Source organism: Lethenteron reissneri, chromosome 19 (assembly GCF_015708825.2).
Source record: "Lethenteron reissneri isolate LAM-NWPU_2019-01 chromosome 19, ASM1570882v1, whole genome shotgun sequence".
In the NCBI taxonomy this organism is placed as follows: Eukaryota; Metazoa; Chordata; class Hyperoartia; order Petromyzontiformes; family Petromyzontidae; genus Lethenteron; species Lethenteron reissneri.
Window position 1 is genome coordinate 5112199 of NC_083797.1, and position 18716 is coordinate 5130914.

Below are 18716 nucleotides of genomic sequence, written 5' to 3' on the forward strand. Positions count from 1 at the left end.
CAGGTAATCATTCACCACTGATGTTAGCTCTGGCCAGGGATCGAACCCGGGACGGTGGGTTCATAGTGCAGTGTGTATAACACTGTGCCTTTGCTCCACGTGCAAAAAGACAAAGATCCCCCGTATAGCGTGAACAGACTGTTGGGGCAAGTTCTGTTAGCGAGCACCTCATGCGCACACAAACAAATCCATGGTCGTGCAGTCCTCACTGACTTTGCATAACATAAATTGATCATTACCTTTGTATTTTATCTCTTTAATTTGTTTTCAGTCGACTTTAATTTACATTTAAAACTGTACGAGGTGATCACTTTCTTAGAGGCCAATAAAATAATAGGTGGAAATTATCGAAAAATACTACATTTTATTTCAAATACTTTACATATCTCCCACCAATCCAACTACACTTACTAATTCTCATGTCGCTCTCCTAAGATATGGAGCCATATCACTTTCACGATATTCAGTCGCCTGTTGAGAAAGTTGGTGGAGTCTACAAAGGGAGATGCCCACAGTAATGGGTGGCAAAAATCTGGAGGATAATATATATATTTTAAAACATGCCGCCTATCCCGCTGCACTCACTTGAATTTACGAGTAGCTGCGAATAAACCCACGTGCTAAATAAACATAAGTCCCATGGGATGTTGGCTATCAACAACAAGGCAACTCCTATGACTAATTGGGAATGGGACGCAAGCGTATGATTGATCACCCTGTCGCTGGCCGCCTTTGGGGAGGGTGTATAGTATGAAAGGCCGAAACACCCGAGGAACCAAAGGTACACTACTGACGATGCGCTCCCCAAATTTCACCAGGCTCGCTGTTCATGAACTCTTGGAAGTGCTTGCACAAAGGATAGTAACATCTCATCCTGTGTTCTTGGAATCTGAATCACCCAACACCAACCGGCCCCGCTCCATCCCGCAGCGCGTCTCCACAACAGAGGCAGCCGCGTTTACGATCGGCCCGGCCCGCGATGGTTCCTCCCGGTCCAGCCACCCCATTGCATGCTGGGAGCTCGCCGGAGCCGACGGATCTGCTAGCGACGGCGCGGCCGCCCTCCTCAAGAACCTCCGCCTCTCCGTGGCCAAGGAGGGGGGCGAGCGTTCGCACGGCGGCTGGAGTTTGCCGGCGCTCGTCCGGGTCGACCTTCCCCGGCAGAGCGTCGCCCTGCCCACGGACGACTACGCCGAGAGCCACGTGTGCACGAGGTGGGGGGCGCACGTCGGTCGATGGGGGCGCATGGGGCAAAGCAATGCCCCGGCCACAAGTTTACATATATATACACGTGTGACATCCTGAGTGTTGTCGACTCGAGTGTTTTCAACTTTATTCCTACGCCAAGTGGCAGGTCTTTGGCTCAAACTCTCCCCGTCAATCCTGTCCCGGTCTAGAGCGTTCTGCACGTCACCTTAAGGGACCCGTTCCATCAAGTTGTGAATACGCATGTTTTGTATTTGCTCTGCTTACTCGTCTCTTTCCCAACTTTCTTCGAGAACTTCCAACGTGAAGCAATTCCCCCCGTTTCTAATGAATTGTTCAAAATGGTTCTCTCCTCCTAAACCAGTATTCTCTCGTCAGAATCATCCCAGACATAGGCAGATACATGCTAATCAGGAAAGCATGAATTCATTGAATACAATACATTTTTACGCTTGCAACACATGCATGAAAACATGCACCTGTTTATGTTTCGTATACCTTGTTTACAATAATTGCTTCACGTGATCCATGCGGCCACTGGCAGAGCTACATTAACCATGGAATTAGCACAATATATGTTGAATCGAATCGTGACTCGGGATCGGGACATTTCACAGGGCTCACAAGGCAGGTGAATCATTGCTTTCTTGAATTTCTCGGTGAGCGCCGATTGAGACTCAAGCGTCCCTTTTTTAAATGGAGAGGTGGGGGAGAAGGGCTACCTTGGCATGACCCTCCTTTGAAATCGCCACCGTCTTTCAAAGAAAATGCGCGACTTTAGGATTGAGTATATAAAGAATCAATAATACCTGTCCACATTCAAGTTTTGTTCGATTCGCAACGCGTAAATTGGCCAGTTTGTTGGATGACAGGCACTGGCTGCTAACAGTTCGCACGTGGACGCAGCGCTGGAACACCGTTGACGTACGATATCAACACATCTTCTTGGTTCTTTCGGTAAAGTCACGTAGAATGGAAATAATAAAATAATACAATTAAAACATAATAAAATAATCCTCACGACGTTTCGGCCACAACGCAAGCAGCCGTCCTCAGGTAAAGAACAGGTCTGTCGATAAGACGGAGTCTGACTGAGAATTATTTTATTACGTTTTAATTTTATTATTTTATTATTTCCCTTCTACGTGACTTTACCGAAAGAACCAAGAAGATGAATCCCTGCAGTCACGAAAGCTTTAAATCGAAAGATATCAACACATTTCGACGTAGGTCGACCGCGCGCGTGTGTGTGCTTGTAGTTGTCAGGGCTTGGCAGTGTTCTTTGCTGATGTATATGTCTGGTGTTCCTTTCTCAATAAGACCTCTTTCTTCTTGCTCCAGAGCTATGGAGCTTGTAAGCCAGGCTTGGCTCTCAGCTACACACACGCGGATGGTGGGGGAACACTCCGTCCTTGACCATGCATTCCGATAGCCGGGACATTAAACCAAATGTTTCGTCCATATTTTCGAAATTAAATATTCTCCGTGCAAGGTTGTACGATTGTGCGTATCCGCCAGGACTGTTATTTTCAATTGATTTATAACCTTGTATTTTTTTATCTCATAATTTTTTCATAGCTGCTTTAATTAAGTGAATGTTTAATGTCCCCGCTGCACTGCAAACAGGGCGTTTCTTAAAGTCTGGAACTGCGTGTACTTTGGTCGGCGCACAGATTAATGAATTCTCCGTCGCTCTTCCATTTTTTTATACGACGTCATTTTTTTCCAGGCAGGAAAGTCTCGCTGAGTAGAGAGACTCTTTTTGCAGGAGGCATCAGGGATGCGTAGAAATCACAGAGAAGATGAGAGAGAAAAGGCTGGTGTGGTTCGGTCATGTGGAGAGGCAACAGGAAAATAACGTGGGTCAGAAGGTGCAAGTGATGCAAGTGGAAGGAATGAGATCAAGAGGAAGGCGGAAGAAGAGGTAGGAGGGGGGGGCGATGTGGGGCGATTCGAACACGGTGGCCCGAGGAGCGGAAAAAGAGATGGCACAGGACAGGGCAGCGTGGAGAATGTTAGGAAGGACAGCGGACCCCATCTTGTGTGGGACAAATGCGCGGAAGAAGAAGAAGTTCAGGATGTTGGGCCAAATTCGTTTAAAATTTATTTTTGGCAAGTGGAAGGAAACCAGAGTTACCCAGAGAAAACCCATACATACTCGTCGGAATTATGTTCAACGGTCTATAAGACCCACTCGCTGTACTGACATCTCCTGGCCACCTCGCAACCCAGCGGGTTTGCATCTCACGTGTTTCAAGACGCTCACGCCAGCTTGTCTACCGTAACAACTGCACGTTCCTTATGTGGTTGACCGTCAAGTTTTCAGTATTTTTTGTACAAGTCGCGCACACTTAAAGTTTACAGAACCCCCACCCCTCCCCACCGTAAGAAGGTACATTTAATTGCAACGTGGTCCCACACATCTGAAACAATTTCCCTAGATTTTTAACAGTTCTGTTACATGGCCCTGTGATGTGTTTTTGGGTTTTGTACCGTGTGTTGGTCGGCATAGTGTCTGGCATTTTCCTCCACGTTTCTGGGAGCTTCTTCTGGAATTGAGTTCAGCTTCTCCCGGAAATGAATCCAGTCCCTCGAGAAGCTCCCAGCATGCGGAACGAAACGTTGCAGACCTCGCCGAACAACCCTCGGGACAACCGAAAAGTCATCCACGTTGCTGACATCCACCGAAAAAAACGAATCCGCAGAGCTCCACTCCCTAGTCCCCGTGAGGGCGCTGCGCAGAGCGTTGCACGCTGCATTGTAGCCACGTTCCCTGTGCGTTGCAGTAAGGTGCAGGAGTAGGTGATAAAGCATTTGCCATTGCAGCACCGACGTCTTAGAACAGCCTCGTTTCCCCCTCCCTCAACGTCGTGAATTTTCCTTCCAAAAAATGCCCGGGAGATTAGTGCCGGATAAAACTTATTTTGCAAATGTGATTTGTAACTTTCATTCTTACCCATGTATCGATAGTCACATTTTAATGTGCAATTTTATTGAGGGACTGTGTGTTGTCTTGGTGTGGTCTGGGACTGTTCTTGCTGTTGTTTTTGGTGCCTTGGCCAAGCTTGGAAATTGGTGTACTTACTCAAGTGGAACTCGTATACTTTTATCGATTGTACATATTTAATTTTCGTGATTTGCATTCATTTCCTATACTTTTCACTCCTGTCGTGTTTTCGTATTGTCAGTCGTAACTTTCTGACCCAGTCGCACCTGGATGTCTGTGAAAAATAACTTCGCAGCTCACCGGATTTCTCCAGGATTAATAAAGGTTCTGATTGCAGTCTTGCCACGTGTGCTGTTGCGTACAGACCCGTGGTGCTCACCTGTCAAGAGGCCCAGGGAGTCACGTATCTATTCCTGCTCGAGGACCCGTGCCCTCGCATGCTGATCCACAACCTTTGTCCCGTGCCCATCACCTTGAAGGAGATCCCTGCAGGTGACCGCCAATGCAAATGTCTTTGAGCGAGCGCTCGTGTGTGTGTGTGTGCAGGGAACTTCATGAGCTCCGTGACAACTCCTGAGATCTGATCCGGTGTTTCTACTGAAACGAGATCATGTTCGTAATGCACAGGACAGTGACGTCCAGATTGCAAAAACGTGAAACAGACGGCATATTGAATCACGTTGTGAACAGCTACGGCAGAATCCCATTGGCAATTATCCCTCCTTCTGGGGTTTTGAATTTAACATTTGGCACTCACTTGTTTGAGTGTTATTTCATATTTGAAGGGGAAAGACAACAAAATATAGAACATTAGTCGAATATATTTTATAGCTAAATCGTCATAGATCTCTCTCTTTGTGCCGATATGTGTCCTCTCTCTGTGTGTCCTTGTGATGTCTGTCTGCTTGTATGTCTGTCTATAGTTTTCTAGTTAGATTTTTGTTGCTATTTATTTATGCCTGATGATGATTGCTTGTGTTGCAATCGAAACGTCGTAATATGCTATTATTTAATTTATTATTTTATCATTAGACGTGACTTAACCGAAAGAACCAAAGAATAATTCCTGCAGTCACGACAGCTCCAAAATTAAGATCGTCATAGGTCTGTCACCCAAACTCGTCACGTGTTAGAGCCACGTTTTTCGTGGTTCGTGAGTGATTGTGGGTGGGGAGATCGTGGGTGTTGGCTGCTGCTGCTGCTGCGTGGTGGATGGGGTGGGGGACACAAAACAGCCAGGAATCACCATCGCCCACCAAACCGTGGACTGTCACGTGTCCCCGTGTGTGCGATCGACTGCAGTGGAGCCGCGCTTCCCGGCGCCACCGCCCGTGATCCCTGCCGAGTGCTGGGCACACCACGAGCTGCAGCAGCAGAGGGCGGCCTTCCCCGACTGCCAGGCGAGAGGGCCTCTGCCGGCCGTGGGGCTGGCGCTGGTCCCGGCCGCCGAGTGGAGCGACGAGGTGGATCTCAACAGCGCCGGCACGCAGGTGCGACCCCCGGGAAGGAAAGGGGCTAATCAAACTACTTAAAAAATTTATATAAACTATTTTTTTTATTTTACCAGGTAAGGCCCACTAAGCTATGTAGCTCTTTCTAGATTTGAAGCTTTCGTGACTGCAAGGATTCATACTCTTAGGTTTTTCGGTAAAGTCACGTAGGTAAAAAATAAGTAATAATAATATAATTGATAAAATGATAGAAATAAAATAATACATCGCTTATTTCTATTATTTTTTCAATTGTATTATTTATTATTTATTTTTTACTTGCGTGACTTTACCGAAAAACCTAAGAGTATGTAGCTCTTTTTCAGAAGCGACCTGGCTATTTACGAATGATAGCTCAACGAAGTGGCTTATCGCGTGGAAATTTATAGCAGCCAAATTCTCTAAAACGCACGTCGATTCTCGAAATGTGGAGGGACTAACCGGAGGACCCGGGGAAAGATCCACGCGGCCACGGGGAGAGTGACTTGCAAACTCCAAATATACAAGCGTCAGGGTCGGGATCGAACACACGACCTCCTGTATATCTGGCGAGTGAGTTAACATCTCGCCACCGGATTGGTCGCCGTAGTTTGAACCTGCTCACACAAGCGTGGGGCATTATTCCTCCCTGTTGGCAACCTTGAGCCAGGAGTGGAATTTCCATATTCCTATGGCAGCGAGATTATATCCATGGTTGTGCAAATGTTAAGCGCCCATCTATGAGCAGTACCTAGCTTACAATCTTACATTCTTTTCAAATATACGTCAAGGTGATATTTGAATATCCACATAAATGTATAACATTCGTGAGCTTTAATCCCTGCAGAATATTTTTGTTACACGCAGGAAAAGTCTGTAAAAATGTAACATGAGCTCATGGCATTGCCGTTTCGGCTGCGTACTTGTTTTGACATATGACCTGCGTGTAGCAGAAACCTCCACAGGGGTCATAATTACTTTGCACTGCAATTGAAGCTGTGTGTGAATGTTACCACAAGGTGGCATAATCGTACAGGCAATGCGGTGCTCTCCGCCCGTACCTATTGCCCATAAATTACCTGCTCTGATTATTTCCTGTCGCACATGTAATGGTTAACTCCGTGTCATGAAAAAAAACAAATCCGATATCCTCCAGGGTACACAGATTAGTTCTTTTTTTTGTTCTCCGTGTTCCCCCGCTCGCGTTGATGTAAATTTAATCTATTTTAAATGGCTACTTAAGTGAGAAAATTTCCTCCCTGGGGAAGCTGCATCCTGCTAAACCGCTCAACTTCGCAGATGGCGAAATGTTCCGTCGTGGGGGGTGGGGGGGGGCGTTGCGTCTCACCGAGCGGACACCCTGCCCCCCCCCCTCCCGCTCCATGCAGGTGGTGTTCCTGCCAGGCTTCGGCTGCGTCTACGTCAACATCTCGCACCACCGGAGCTCCCTCTCCGTGAGCATCGCTCCCGAGAGCAGGGCGGGGCCCGTGCTCACCTCCCTGCGCAGGTGGGACGCGCCCACACGGCCCCGTGGAAGTGGACACGACGGAGCCACCTCGGAATATTCCTGTGTGCCTGCCGTGTAGTTTTTTTTAGGAAGTTGTTGCTGTAATGGCTCTGCGGTGTGATTTTTTTTTTTTGCGGGGCTGTGCCGCGTGTTGTTTATAACCAAACTATAAACTTATTTTATTTTTCCAGGTAAGGCCCACTGAGCTATATGGCTCTTTTTTCAGAAGCGACCTGGCCACAAATGATAGTCCGATGAAGTGGCTTATTGCGTGGAAATGTAAAGCAGCCAAATGCTCAAAACGAATGCTTTTAAATGTGGAGGGAAAAACCGGAGGATCCAGAGAAAAATCCACGTGACCACGGGAAGAGAGACACGCAAACCCCAAATATATAGGGGTCAGGGTCGGGATCGAACCCACCACATCCTGTATACTCAAGCGAGGTTGTAAAGATCTCGTAACGATGTCCCGACACTTCACTCCACAGCTTCTTTAGGAACTGAATCCTTCCCCTTTGTGATAGTTGTAATACATCGGTTCCCATGCATTGCATTGCGTGGGTGAGAATCCGTAATTTTACATTACGTTCATATAAATATAATGATGATCAATGATTTAATCTATTGACATTATCAGTCAACCATTGACTGAAGGCCTCTTCACGCTGCGCCAAGCACAGCGAGTGCATTAACCACTCTACCACCACTGCCCGACCCACCTCCCAAACTAGCATGGCACTATTTACGTATAATATCAATACGTTCGAAACTGCAAGGCAAATAAATAAAGAAGAGGCACGTACCTATGTAGAACTTATTTCGCACCATACGTCGCCATCCGTGCTAATCGGAGGTGCAGGGGAAGGACAACAAACTAAATACAAAAAGCAGTTCTCAAGAAAGGAATTTTTTAAAAGTGCTTGGCTCCAGTGGCTTCCTAATTTCGGAAGGAATAGCGTTCCAGACGGCCGCAGAAGCGCATCCGAAAGTGCGCGATGGCAGCGCCCGTCTTCGCCACACCTTAACAGCACGCACGCGCGTGCCACATACGTCCGCTCGCTTTGTCCCACACAGGGAGACGCGCCACAACAGCCTGGACCTGCAGGTGTCCTTCGCCCAGGTGAGCGCCGTCCTCGCCGACGACGTCACCAACCCCGCGTCGTCCAGCGAGCTGCTCCGCCTCACGGCCGACGATGTCGTGCTGAGCCTCTCCCCGTCGAGGGCGACCCCCCCCCCTCGCGAGGGAGGGGGGTCGCCCTCTGCGGCGGGCCCCGGCGCCCCGCGTCCCGACCCCGCGGCGTCCGCCGGCTCGCTCGCGGACGACGGCGGCGGCGACGGCTGCGCCCTGGAGGTCATCGTCGGAGACCTGCAGCTTGACAATCAGCTCTTCGAGAGGACGAGCTTCCACTTCCCCGTGCTGCTGTGCCGGGTGGACCCCGGGCCCGAGGACGCGGGCCCGGGCCCCCGCGGCCACGCGGGCGTGCCGGAGCGTGCCCTCGGAGGGGCGGACGTCGACGGGCGCCGCGAGGGCGCCGCCTTCCGAGCCCTCGTCGTGTTCGACGAGGCCCCGGACTTCGGCTTCCACCCGACGGAGGTGGAGCTCGAGTTCGAGCCCATGCGGCTCTACCTGGAGGACACCTTGGTCTACTACGTGAAGACGCTGCTGGCCACGTTCGCGCCCGACGGCCGAGCCCGCCGCTGGCCAGACGACCGGCCCGCGGGCGACGACGCGGCGCCGTGGGACGTGGCGCGGTCCTCGCTGGCGCTTCTGCGGCCCGTGCAGCTGCGCCGGCTGGCGGTGCGGCCGCTGCGGCTGCTCGTGAGCGTGCACGCCTCGCTCAAGCTCTACATCGCCTCGGACCACACGCCGCTCGCGTTCTCCGAGTTCGAGCGCGGGCCGCTGTTCACCACCCCGAGGCAGCTCGTGCACGCCCTGGCCATGCACTACGCGGCGGGGGCTCTCTTCCGCGCCGGTCAGTGGCAACGGGGGGACCAAAGGCCGCTCGCCGTGCCCGTTGGGGTTTGACAGCACGATGGGGGGGTGTTGTCACGTGTTGTGTATTGTGGGGGGGCCGCACGTCAGGGGCTGCGCTAAAGGCCAACAGGGGCCGCCAGCGGCCCGCGGGCCTTGCAATGAAGAACACTGAAGTAGAGTATAACGTGCTTATTCAAATTTCCACGCGATGTGCCACTTCGTTAAGCTATCATTTGTGGCCAGGTCGCTTCTGAAAAAGAGCCACACAGCTCGGTGCGGGTCTTTACCTGGTAAGGTAAAAAAAAAAAGTTAATAGTTTCAGTTTCACGACGGTGACCTTTGCGCGCATTCTCGGTTCGCCCGCAGGTTGGGTGGTGGGATCCCTGGAGATCCTGGGCAGCCCGGCCAGCCTGGTGCGCAGCGTCGGCAACGGCATCGCGGACTTCTTCCGGCTGCCGTACGAAGGGCTCACGCGAGGCCCCGGGGCGTTCGTCAGCGGCGTGTCCAGAGGCACCACCTCCTTCGTGAAGCACATTTCCAAAGGCACGTTCGGCGTCTCCTTGAACCCCTCGGTTCAAGAAGCCTACTAAATATCTGCGGGATCCCTTCTTTTTTTATTTTTGGCCAGTATCAAGATGATGAAACACGAATAGGCTTTCTTTAATTCTAGATTTGAAGCTTTCGTGACTGCAAGGATTCATACTCTTAGGTTTTTTAGGTAAAGTCACGTATGTAAAAAATTTTATTAAAAGTTAATAAAAGTAATAATGGAAATAAAATAAAATAATAAATCACGACGTTTCGGAGGCAACACAAGTCTCTAGCTGTGACGGTCCCACCTGATAACGGAGACTTGTGTTACCTCCGAAACGTCGTGATTTATTATTTTATTTTATTTCCATTATTACTTTTATTAACTTTTATTTTTATTTTTTACCTACGTGACTTTACCGAAAAAACCTAAGAGTAGGCTTTCTTTTACCCTTTCCTGGCAAGAATACGGGAGGTGTTAAGATGTTCATTCACCAAATGGGCACCTGTTACAAAGCATCATGTCCGAATTAACCACAAATACTTATGGTAAAACGTGCAAAAAAACAACCATGCTTTGGCAACGTATGTATTGTCCTTTAAACTGATTGGCCGACACCAGAGACAGCCTCCTCAATGGCCTTGTCTCACCACCAGTGTTAGACCAGAGAATGCGAAAAGGTGACCAAAACTCTTAGATGGTGCAATTTTATTAGTTGCTGGACGCTGGGAGTCGAGGGCCTTTAGGCCTGTACTCGGGGGGGGGGGGGGGGGGGGGTTGGCAACGTACGGTGCGAAAGAAGTTCAATACATACGTCCAAATGTCAAATGCTAAACAGAATGAGTAACCATGTCTGCTCATGTCTGTCGTGCATTCTGCTGTAGCTCTTACTGTAAAGGCCGTTGGGACACCCACGGGGCTCCACCCCCACCGCGCCACACAATGCTATGGGGCTGGTCTCATTGATCTGTTGCTCTACTTGAGCGGCAGTGCTTCAAGCTGCGTGAGCCCACGGCAGTGATTTTCTCAGTACCGGGGCAAAATGCCACTCTGATAAATACAAGGGGTGCGACAACTCCACCCCTAGCGAATGTGTCACCATTCAGGGCATCGATTGAATTCTAGTGGCTGGAAGGGCCATGTGAATCCATTACATACCACATATATATATATGGATTTTAAAATGTTGTTTGTTCACTAATGTATTGTGAGTTTAAGGATCAACATTAATTCATCAATGCATCGTTATATCCCTGCTAAATAATATTACCAATCGTATATTGAGGTTTTCTTGAATAAAAAAAACACGAATTTTACGGGCCTCTTTCAGTCTACTGCTGGGTAAAGGCCTTCCCATGCTGCGTCGGTCGTGGAGATTATTTTTACCATACTTCACCACGCTGGCGAGTGTTGGTTGGTGATGGCGGGTTGGTGATGGCGGGGCAGTGGTGCCAAAGACCAAGTCAGATACCTCTCGCCACGAATGTTAGAGGTGGCCGGAAACCTGAAAAAACGGATGTTACCTTAGAAAACCTTCCTAGCGTTTTTGCAGTCGGAATTTGAGCATTTCATTGAATTTCAATTGTCACTATTCCAGTTTATCATTTCTTTTCCATATCCGTGCTTGGCGCAAGGTGAAGACACTTAACGTCTGTGTTTTCTTTCCACCGTGGTGGGGAAACAGGCACGCTGACGTCCATCACCAACCTGGCCACGAGCCTCGCGCGGAACATGGACCGCCTGTCGCTGGACGAGGAGCACTCGAGCCGCCAGGAGGAGTGGCGTCGGCAGCTGCCCGAGAGTCTGGGCGACGGCCTGAGGCAGGGCCTCTCGCGCCTCGGCCTGAGCCTGCTCGGTGAGACAAACACACCAACTACGGTCATCCTCGCGGCAACGGCTTTTTTGCTGTCCATCGAACAAAGACGGTCACCGCATCGCGCGCACGCGCTTTCGGATGCGGTTCTGTGGCCATCTGGAATACTCTTCCTTCCGATATTAGGAAGCCGCTGGAGCTGTGCACTTTTATATCTAGATTGAAACTAATTTCTTGAGAACTGGTTTTTGCGCTTAGTTTGTTTTCCTTTTCCCATACCTCTGATAAGCAAGTTTGGCTACGTACGTTGCGGAAGAAGTTCAACGTACTCTTAGGTTTTTTCGGTAAAGTCACGTAGGTAAAAATAAATGATAAAATAAAAATAATAGAAATAATAATAGAAATAATTTAATTTTATTTCTATTATTAATATTTTAATATTTATTTTTACCTACGTGACTTTACCGAAAAAACCTAAGAGTATGAATCCTTGCAGTCACGAAAGCTTCAAATCTCTAGAAGTTCAACGTACATATTTTACGTACATACAGAGGGCTCCTTAACCTGCGAGCGGAACTGTCAGGCTCAGCACGTAGGCTCTCACAGACGCTCGCAATCCAAGCATGGTCTGCCAGGTTGTGCCGCACGCTGAGCATTAACCTTCCTCACCTGGTCTCCTCTGCCCTTGTATAAAGCTGTAAGGTTGGAGACCAGCTTGGTTTCCGCACTGCAGTGTGTGGTGACAGATTGAGAAAAAAATATGCTCAATGCGCAGCATCCCCTGGAAGATGACCACACTAGCATTAAGCGTGGCTGCAGAAACCGACTAAATACATCGCGCCCTGTGTTAAGAGAAGAGCCCACAGAACTTCTCTTATCAACACACACGCAGCAGGGAGTGTACTTTCCCACACAGCGTGGTATCATGAGATGCTTCTTGCCTGACAGCCGCACGGATATTGTTAATTATCGGAGCTGGATTGGTGCCATAATAATAATTGAAAACCCAAAGTTAATTCTACGTGGTTTTTTTCGTGTGCGCAGTAGTCATTGGGCAGAGACCATGAACTGGATGCACTTGAGAACTCTGTTTAATCACAGGTGGCTTAAACCTGGATTTGAACCCAGGTTCTTAAGCTTAATGTTCTGAACCTTTATCCACCCATCCACTCCCTGGATTGTGAATGTGCCCTACAACTAAACGATACACATTTTTTTCTATTTTACCAGCTTAGGCCCACTAAGCTCTGTGGCTCTTTTTCAGAAGCGACCTGGCCACAAATAATAGCTCAACGAAGTGGCTTATCACGTGGAAAATCATAGCAGCCAAATACTCTGAACGCATGTTTCTAAATGTGGAAGGAAAAACCGGAGGACCAGCAGAAAAATCCACGTGACCGCTGGAGGAGAGACACGCAAACCCCAAATATACAGCAGCAGGCGTCAGTGTCGGGATATAACCCACGACCTCCTGTATACCAGGCGAGGTAGTTAACATCTCGTCATTGTGGCACTCTAAACGTGTCGTGATGGCGATTAATAATAATACAAATTCCATGATTTATTCAGGAAAGTCTCACGGCATCTATGAAACATTTTTCAGGAGGGGCCTGAAATGGGATGTTTGAGCGAGTGCTTTTTAATGACATTCTTATATTTTAATTTTAGAACTTTCGTGACTGCAGTAAATGATTATTTGGTTCTTTCGGTTAAGTCACGTCTAAAGATAAAATAATAAATTATTTAATTTAATTTATTATTTTATCTTTAGACGTGACTTAACCGAAAGAACCAAATAATCAATTCTTATATTTCTCACATGTTTCACATGAATTCAGCGGGAAGGTGACATTCCCAGCAATCAAATGAGCTCTTACACACCTCGGGCCATTTGCCCCAGGCTCATCTACGTGGGTTTGAAACTTTGCGAACGAGAGTAGAAGATGTGAGAGTTGAAATCAAGCAACGCTGCCAGAGCGCTTCGGTTACGTCACGATACAGGGGTGCTTCAAAAAAATGTTAACACTTACATGGGACAATAGTTTTTAATTGAAAAAGAACGTTTTAAAGCTTTCGTGACTGAAGGGATTCATTTACTTGGTTCTTTCGGTAAAGTCACGTAGAAGGGAAGTAATAAAGTAATAAAAATTAAACGTCGTGAGAATTATTTTTTATTATGTTTTATTTGTATTATTTTATTACTTCCCTTCTACGTGACTTTACCGAAAGAAGCAAGAAGATGAAAAAGAACGGATACTACACTGTGACATGATAACAAATGTAATGTTAATAGCTTCAAAAAATCAAAGACTCTCCACTTGTTCGCCATCATTATCCACACGTGCCTGGAATCTTCTCCAGGTGGTCTCCAGAGCCCGGAGGCACATTGCTTGTGGTGTTGTTGCAAATTGTCAGAAGTGTTAACACTGTTTGAAACACCCTGTATTGATGTTTTAAAATGTATGGGAGCAACCTCGCAGTGAGATCAATCGAGTGCCGCATTGGTGTGCATGACTAACTTTAAAGTGTTTTCCCCACATAATAATTGATGGCGCGTGAGACACAGCCCATCTTGCGTTGTCTACAACGTAACAGCTGTTCATATTTTCGGATGCGTCTCCCTTACAACTGGTGGCAACCCACCTTTGCCGAAAAGTCAGAGCCATGTTATCGTTGCGCGCGATGGTATTGCCATCCTACTACTTCTGCCAGTTCGTGTCAATATCTCACTCGCTCCTGCCGATACGTAAAGTAACAAGCAACGCCAGATCTGCTTCTTGTACCGGCTCGTACCTCCTTCAGGTTCAAGTTCATTTATTAGGTGTAGCCCTGTGAGCCATTCGGCTCTTGAATTGGGTGCAACCACAACAAACAAAAAACAAAAACATGAACAAGAAAACATCTTAAAGTGACTATGTGAATAAGTGCAAACAGAAAATCCAGGAAAAGACAGCAAAATATTGCAGAAAAAGCACCGTACACCAACGCTGTGTGCAATAATCACAGTGGGATGCAAGTCAAACAACAACAACCACAAGACATGATAATTGGTTTTTTACCCTTCTATCTGGCAACAAAACTGACACCTTTTTTACATGGAGTCATGTTTGCATAGACCACAATACCTACAGTCATAATGCAAACAAAAAAAAACATAACTCTGATAATGTATGCACTGTCCTTGAAGTTGATTGGACCACACCCGAGACAGCTTTCCTTAGAGCCTAGTCTCACATGGGTTGGACCAGATGACGCCAAAAGGCGCACAACTCAAAGACAATGCACCATCAGACAACTTAGATTAACTACCTTCATCAATATTCCAGTGATTGACACTGTTCTCTGTGCTCACGTTGTTTTTGCAGAGTGCTAACGTAAGAGAGGTTACAAATGTGTGGGGGCAATTCGGTCCATCGAGCTCGTTCGGCCATTCGTGGCATACGGATTCCACAATCTCATCTAGGCGTTTATAGAATAGTCCAAAGCGAATCAGCTTCCACAAGATGATCAGCAAGGGTGTTTGAGACTCAACGTGTGCATACGTTGCAGCAGATTGTAAGATCTAAGCGTGCGCATATATATATAGTCACCGGCTAGCTTAGAACTCTCGCCTGGTGAAAATAGATTTAAACTAGATATTTATTATCTGTCGGCAGATTGTCCTAGTCGTGGATTAACCGTGCTCACCTGCCCATGCAGTATGGGTCAGTGACCCAGTGGGCCATGCGATAGCACACACACGTCGGCAGGGGGAACCGCTTTACTTTCCGAAACTACAAACGCGGACGACGCATTTTTTTACGTCTTCTTTCCCATTCTACATCGGCACGTAAATGCATGCCCGTGTGTGTGTGTAGCCTATTGTCGGGCGTGGTGCCAGCCATCCACCCCCTCGTGCGCCGCACCGGCCTTTCATAGGTGCTGCTCGCTAGCTGCACTTGCCCCGACAGTCTGTTGTTTTATTTGAGCAGTCCCACTCCATCTCAAATTTTTTGCCAGATAGTGGAGAGTTTGACCGGAGAGTTTGACCGTATGCACATATTCATTTGCTTTAACTGCGTGTCTTGCGGTGTCGTGATTGCTTTGCGCAGGTGCCATTGCAGGAATAGTCGACCAGCCAATTCAGAATTTCCAAAAGGCCTCCATCGGCAGCAAGACCAAGGGCGTGATCTCGGGCATGGGCAAGGGGTTGGTTGGCGTCTTCACCAAGCCCATCGCGGGAGCAGCGGAGCTCGTTTCACAGACTGGATATGGTAACGCGGTGTTTCCTTTGCGTTTCATGCCTGTGGTTATAATTCATATTCCAAAGAACACAGGATGAGATGTTACTATCCTTTGTGCAAGCACTTCCAAGAGTTTATGAACAGTGAGCCTGGTGAAATTTGGGGAGCGCATCGTCAGTAGTGTACCTTTGGTTCCTAGGGTGTTTCGGCCTTTCATACTATACACCCTCCCCAAAGGCGGCCAGCGACAGGGTGATCAATCCTACGCTTGCGTCCCATTCCCAATTAGTCATAGGAGTTGCCTTGTTTTTGATAGCCAACATCCCATGTACAGTAATTTTGCTGCCCATTGTCAACGTTATCTCATCTTAAAGGAATTTACATTTCGCCTTCACCAAGGTCGCTTTACAAAGAATTAACAATGAGTGTGATGGTGGCGACGAGGTGAATGAATGAGATGAGAGGAAGCAATGGGAGCACATCTGTGATGATGCGCGAATTGGGCGAAAGCGAAATTCATGACAGTAAATCATGATGATGATTAATAGATTGAATGAATGAGGCAACGAGTGGTAGCCGTATGATAAGAATACGAAGAGGGAAAATTAACGGTGGTGGTTATGAGGATGAGATTAAGGGGTCGTGGGGTCGAGCTAGGGAACAATGAGTGAGTTGAGAGTTGGAGCGGAAACTAGTGAGCGACGGTGACCGCTTAATGTGGAGGGGGAAGTTCGTTCCAGTGAAGGGGCGGGGGGACCAAGAATAGAAAAAGAGCGAAAGCGTGTATTGAGCGCAAGCCGAAGGAGGAACAGAGAAGAGAGAGAGACGGCAAAGGTAGAGAATGCAGAGGACGAGAAGACGACACGTAGAAAGATACAAGAGTGGCAAGACACGGTGGGGCGGGACCATGAAGAGATTTGGAGACCAGCGTGAGAAATTCGAACAGGCAACGGCAGTACACAGGGAGCCAATGCAGTTGCGCATGGAGGGTCGAGGTACGGGAATTAAAGGGAAGGGTTGAATATGATCCGAGCTGAGTTGTTTTGGATTTGTCAAAGGGGGGAAAAAGAGTAAATGGGCAGACCACGCTTAAGAGAGCCGCAGTAGTCCAGGCGGGTGTGGATAAGGCAACGGATGGGATGTTTTTCAGCAGAGGTGGAAATGAGCAGTCGAATTTTACGAATGTTGAACGAATGCAACCGGCAAGCATAGGTAGTGGCGGGAATGTGATCGGTGAGGGAGAGGGAAGAGATAACAGCAAGGTTGCGGGCTGAGGAAATAGGGAAAATAGGAAAACGAGAGGAAATAAATGGTGGGACAGGGAGCAGGGGAACGGGCGGCAGGGAATAAGATATTTCGATTTTTGGAAGGGTTGATGGACAGGAAGTGATGTGACATCCAAGGTTGGATAGAAACCAGGCAGGACCCGGAGAAAAATCCACGTGACCACGGGGAGATCAGTCATGCAAACTCCAAATTTACAGCAGGCGTCAGCGTCGGGATCGAACCCGCGACCTCCTGCGTACCAGGCAGGATACTTTTCTTCACACGTTGGCACCTTCCTGGGGCAGTCGCTTCTGACCGAGCTTAATTCTTAATCACTTTGAAGCTGCCGCACGTAATATTTTGCCGAGCGTTTGCGAATGTTACAGTTACATGCTTGACTGAAAAGTTTCTCACTCGTCAAAAAATGTGGCATTAAGTAGAAAGTAAAGTTATATTATCGGCTGGTTGCTTGAATTGGCATTACCCCGCATTATTGTCAACTTTTTTTTGCCTTTTTCACACGTGCCAAAAAAACCATGAGCTCAGCCATTTCACGTTTGCATTGCTTATTCGAGATGTAAATAACCGCCTTGCACGGTCCTCTCGAATTTCTTTCACCTCACCTTGCAATTTTTCTTCAGGCATTCTGCACGGGGCCGGCTTGAGGCAGTTCCCAAAGCAGCGCTTCTCACCGACGGACGAGGCAGCTGTCTTGGCGCCCAACAGCCACGCTAAATACGTCTGGTGAGTCACTCTCGCCAAAAACGGTTGTTCACGCGAGCCCTTGCCGGTACAACACTGGGTTGTCGTGGGTTGCGCTGCGCGGCTCTCCCGGGACCTTTTCTGGTCGGACCCGTGCGTTGTTTGTCTGACGTTTCACCTCCATGTGCTGGGAGCTTCTTGCCCGTTTTCTCGGGATTAGCAGCGGAATGCGCCAATTTTTTCTGCGTCCCTTGGAGAGGCGGCGCTTGCGCTCCCGCGTCCCTCGAGAGTTACAGAAGGGTGGGCTCCTTCCCCCGCACCTCCAGTTAGCACGGATGGCTGCGTACGGTGCGAAATAAGTTCGGCAAACATAAGCCGGGCGGATTCTGAAGCCAGCTCTCATCTTAATACAAGAGTATAATGTGGATATTACAGGCTATCTTCGCAGCTGCGGGCAGGAAGAAAAGGGCGTCAGGTTAATGAAATTAGAAGATCATCTCGTGGCATTTATTCGTGTTATTTTGATGTTAATACATGGAGGCACTTGAGTGGCACCTGGTAGTATCGCTTGTACAAGTCTACATGTGGAGCCCATGTGCCACTCCACTGCTGAATGAGGGCCTCTCCACGTGGTGTCAGTGGTGGGGGGTTATTTGTCCATTTTTAAATCCTTTATATTAAGTTCACTTGCTTGTGCTTGCTTGCGCGCTTACGACCGTGCAAATCTTTCGGTCGTTTTTTAACCCACTTTCCGTGATCCAATCGAGCTGAGATTTTGCACACAGACTCGTTGTGCGTGACAATTTTTTTTCGTGAACATTTTTTTCCAAAATTTTACACTTTTTAGGAAAAAATTAATTATATTTAATTACCAATTGCTTAATGGTGGCAGACAATCATCTGACCCATAGGTGGCAGCCATCTCAAGCCAGAGGACGAGAGGACTCTAGCCGCCACGCATATAAAGGATTTATAGTGAAAAACTTTGTTTTTACGGGTTAATTTTTTATTTTTACGCTGGTCAGTGCGGATTGTAGGCAGGGAGCATCGATATTGGAGCAAAAGTACAGCGACAG

General features: G+C 48.0%; 1 protein-coding gene across 1 annotated transcript in view; it reads left to right on the forward strand.

Moving 5' to 3' along the window:
- Positions 1–18716, forward strand: part of VPS13B (vacuolar protein sorting 13 homolog B) — a 301109-nt gene that overhangs the window by 274974 nt on the left and 7419 nt on the right. The window contains 9 exon segments of the mRNA XM_061554219.1: positions 931–1214; positions 4518–4645; positions 5456–5643; positions 7011–7129; positions 8204–9102; positions 9471–9647; positions 11321–11491; positions 15541–15702; positions 17580–17682. Coding sequence (XP_061410203.1) covers positions 931–1214; positions 4518–4645; positions 5456–5643; positions 7011–7129; positions 8204–9102; positions 9471–9647; positions 11321–11491; positions 15541–15702; positions 17580–17682 — 2231 coding nt within the window.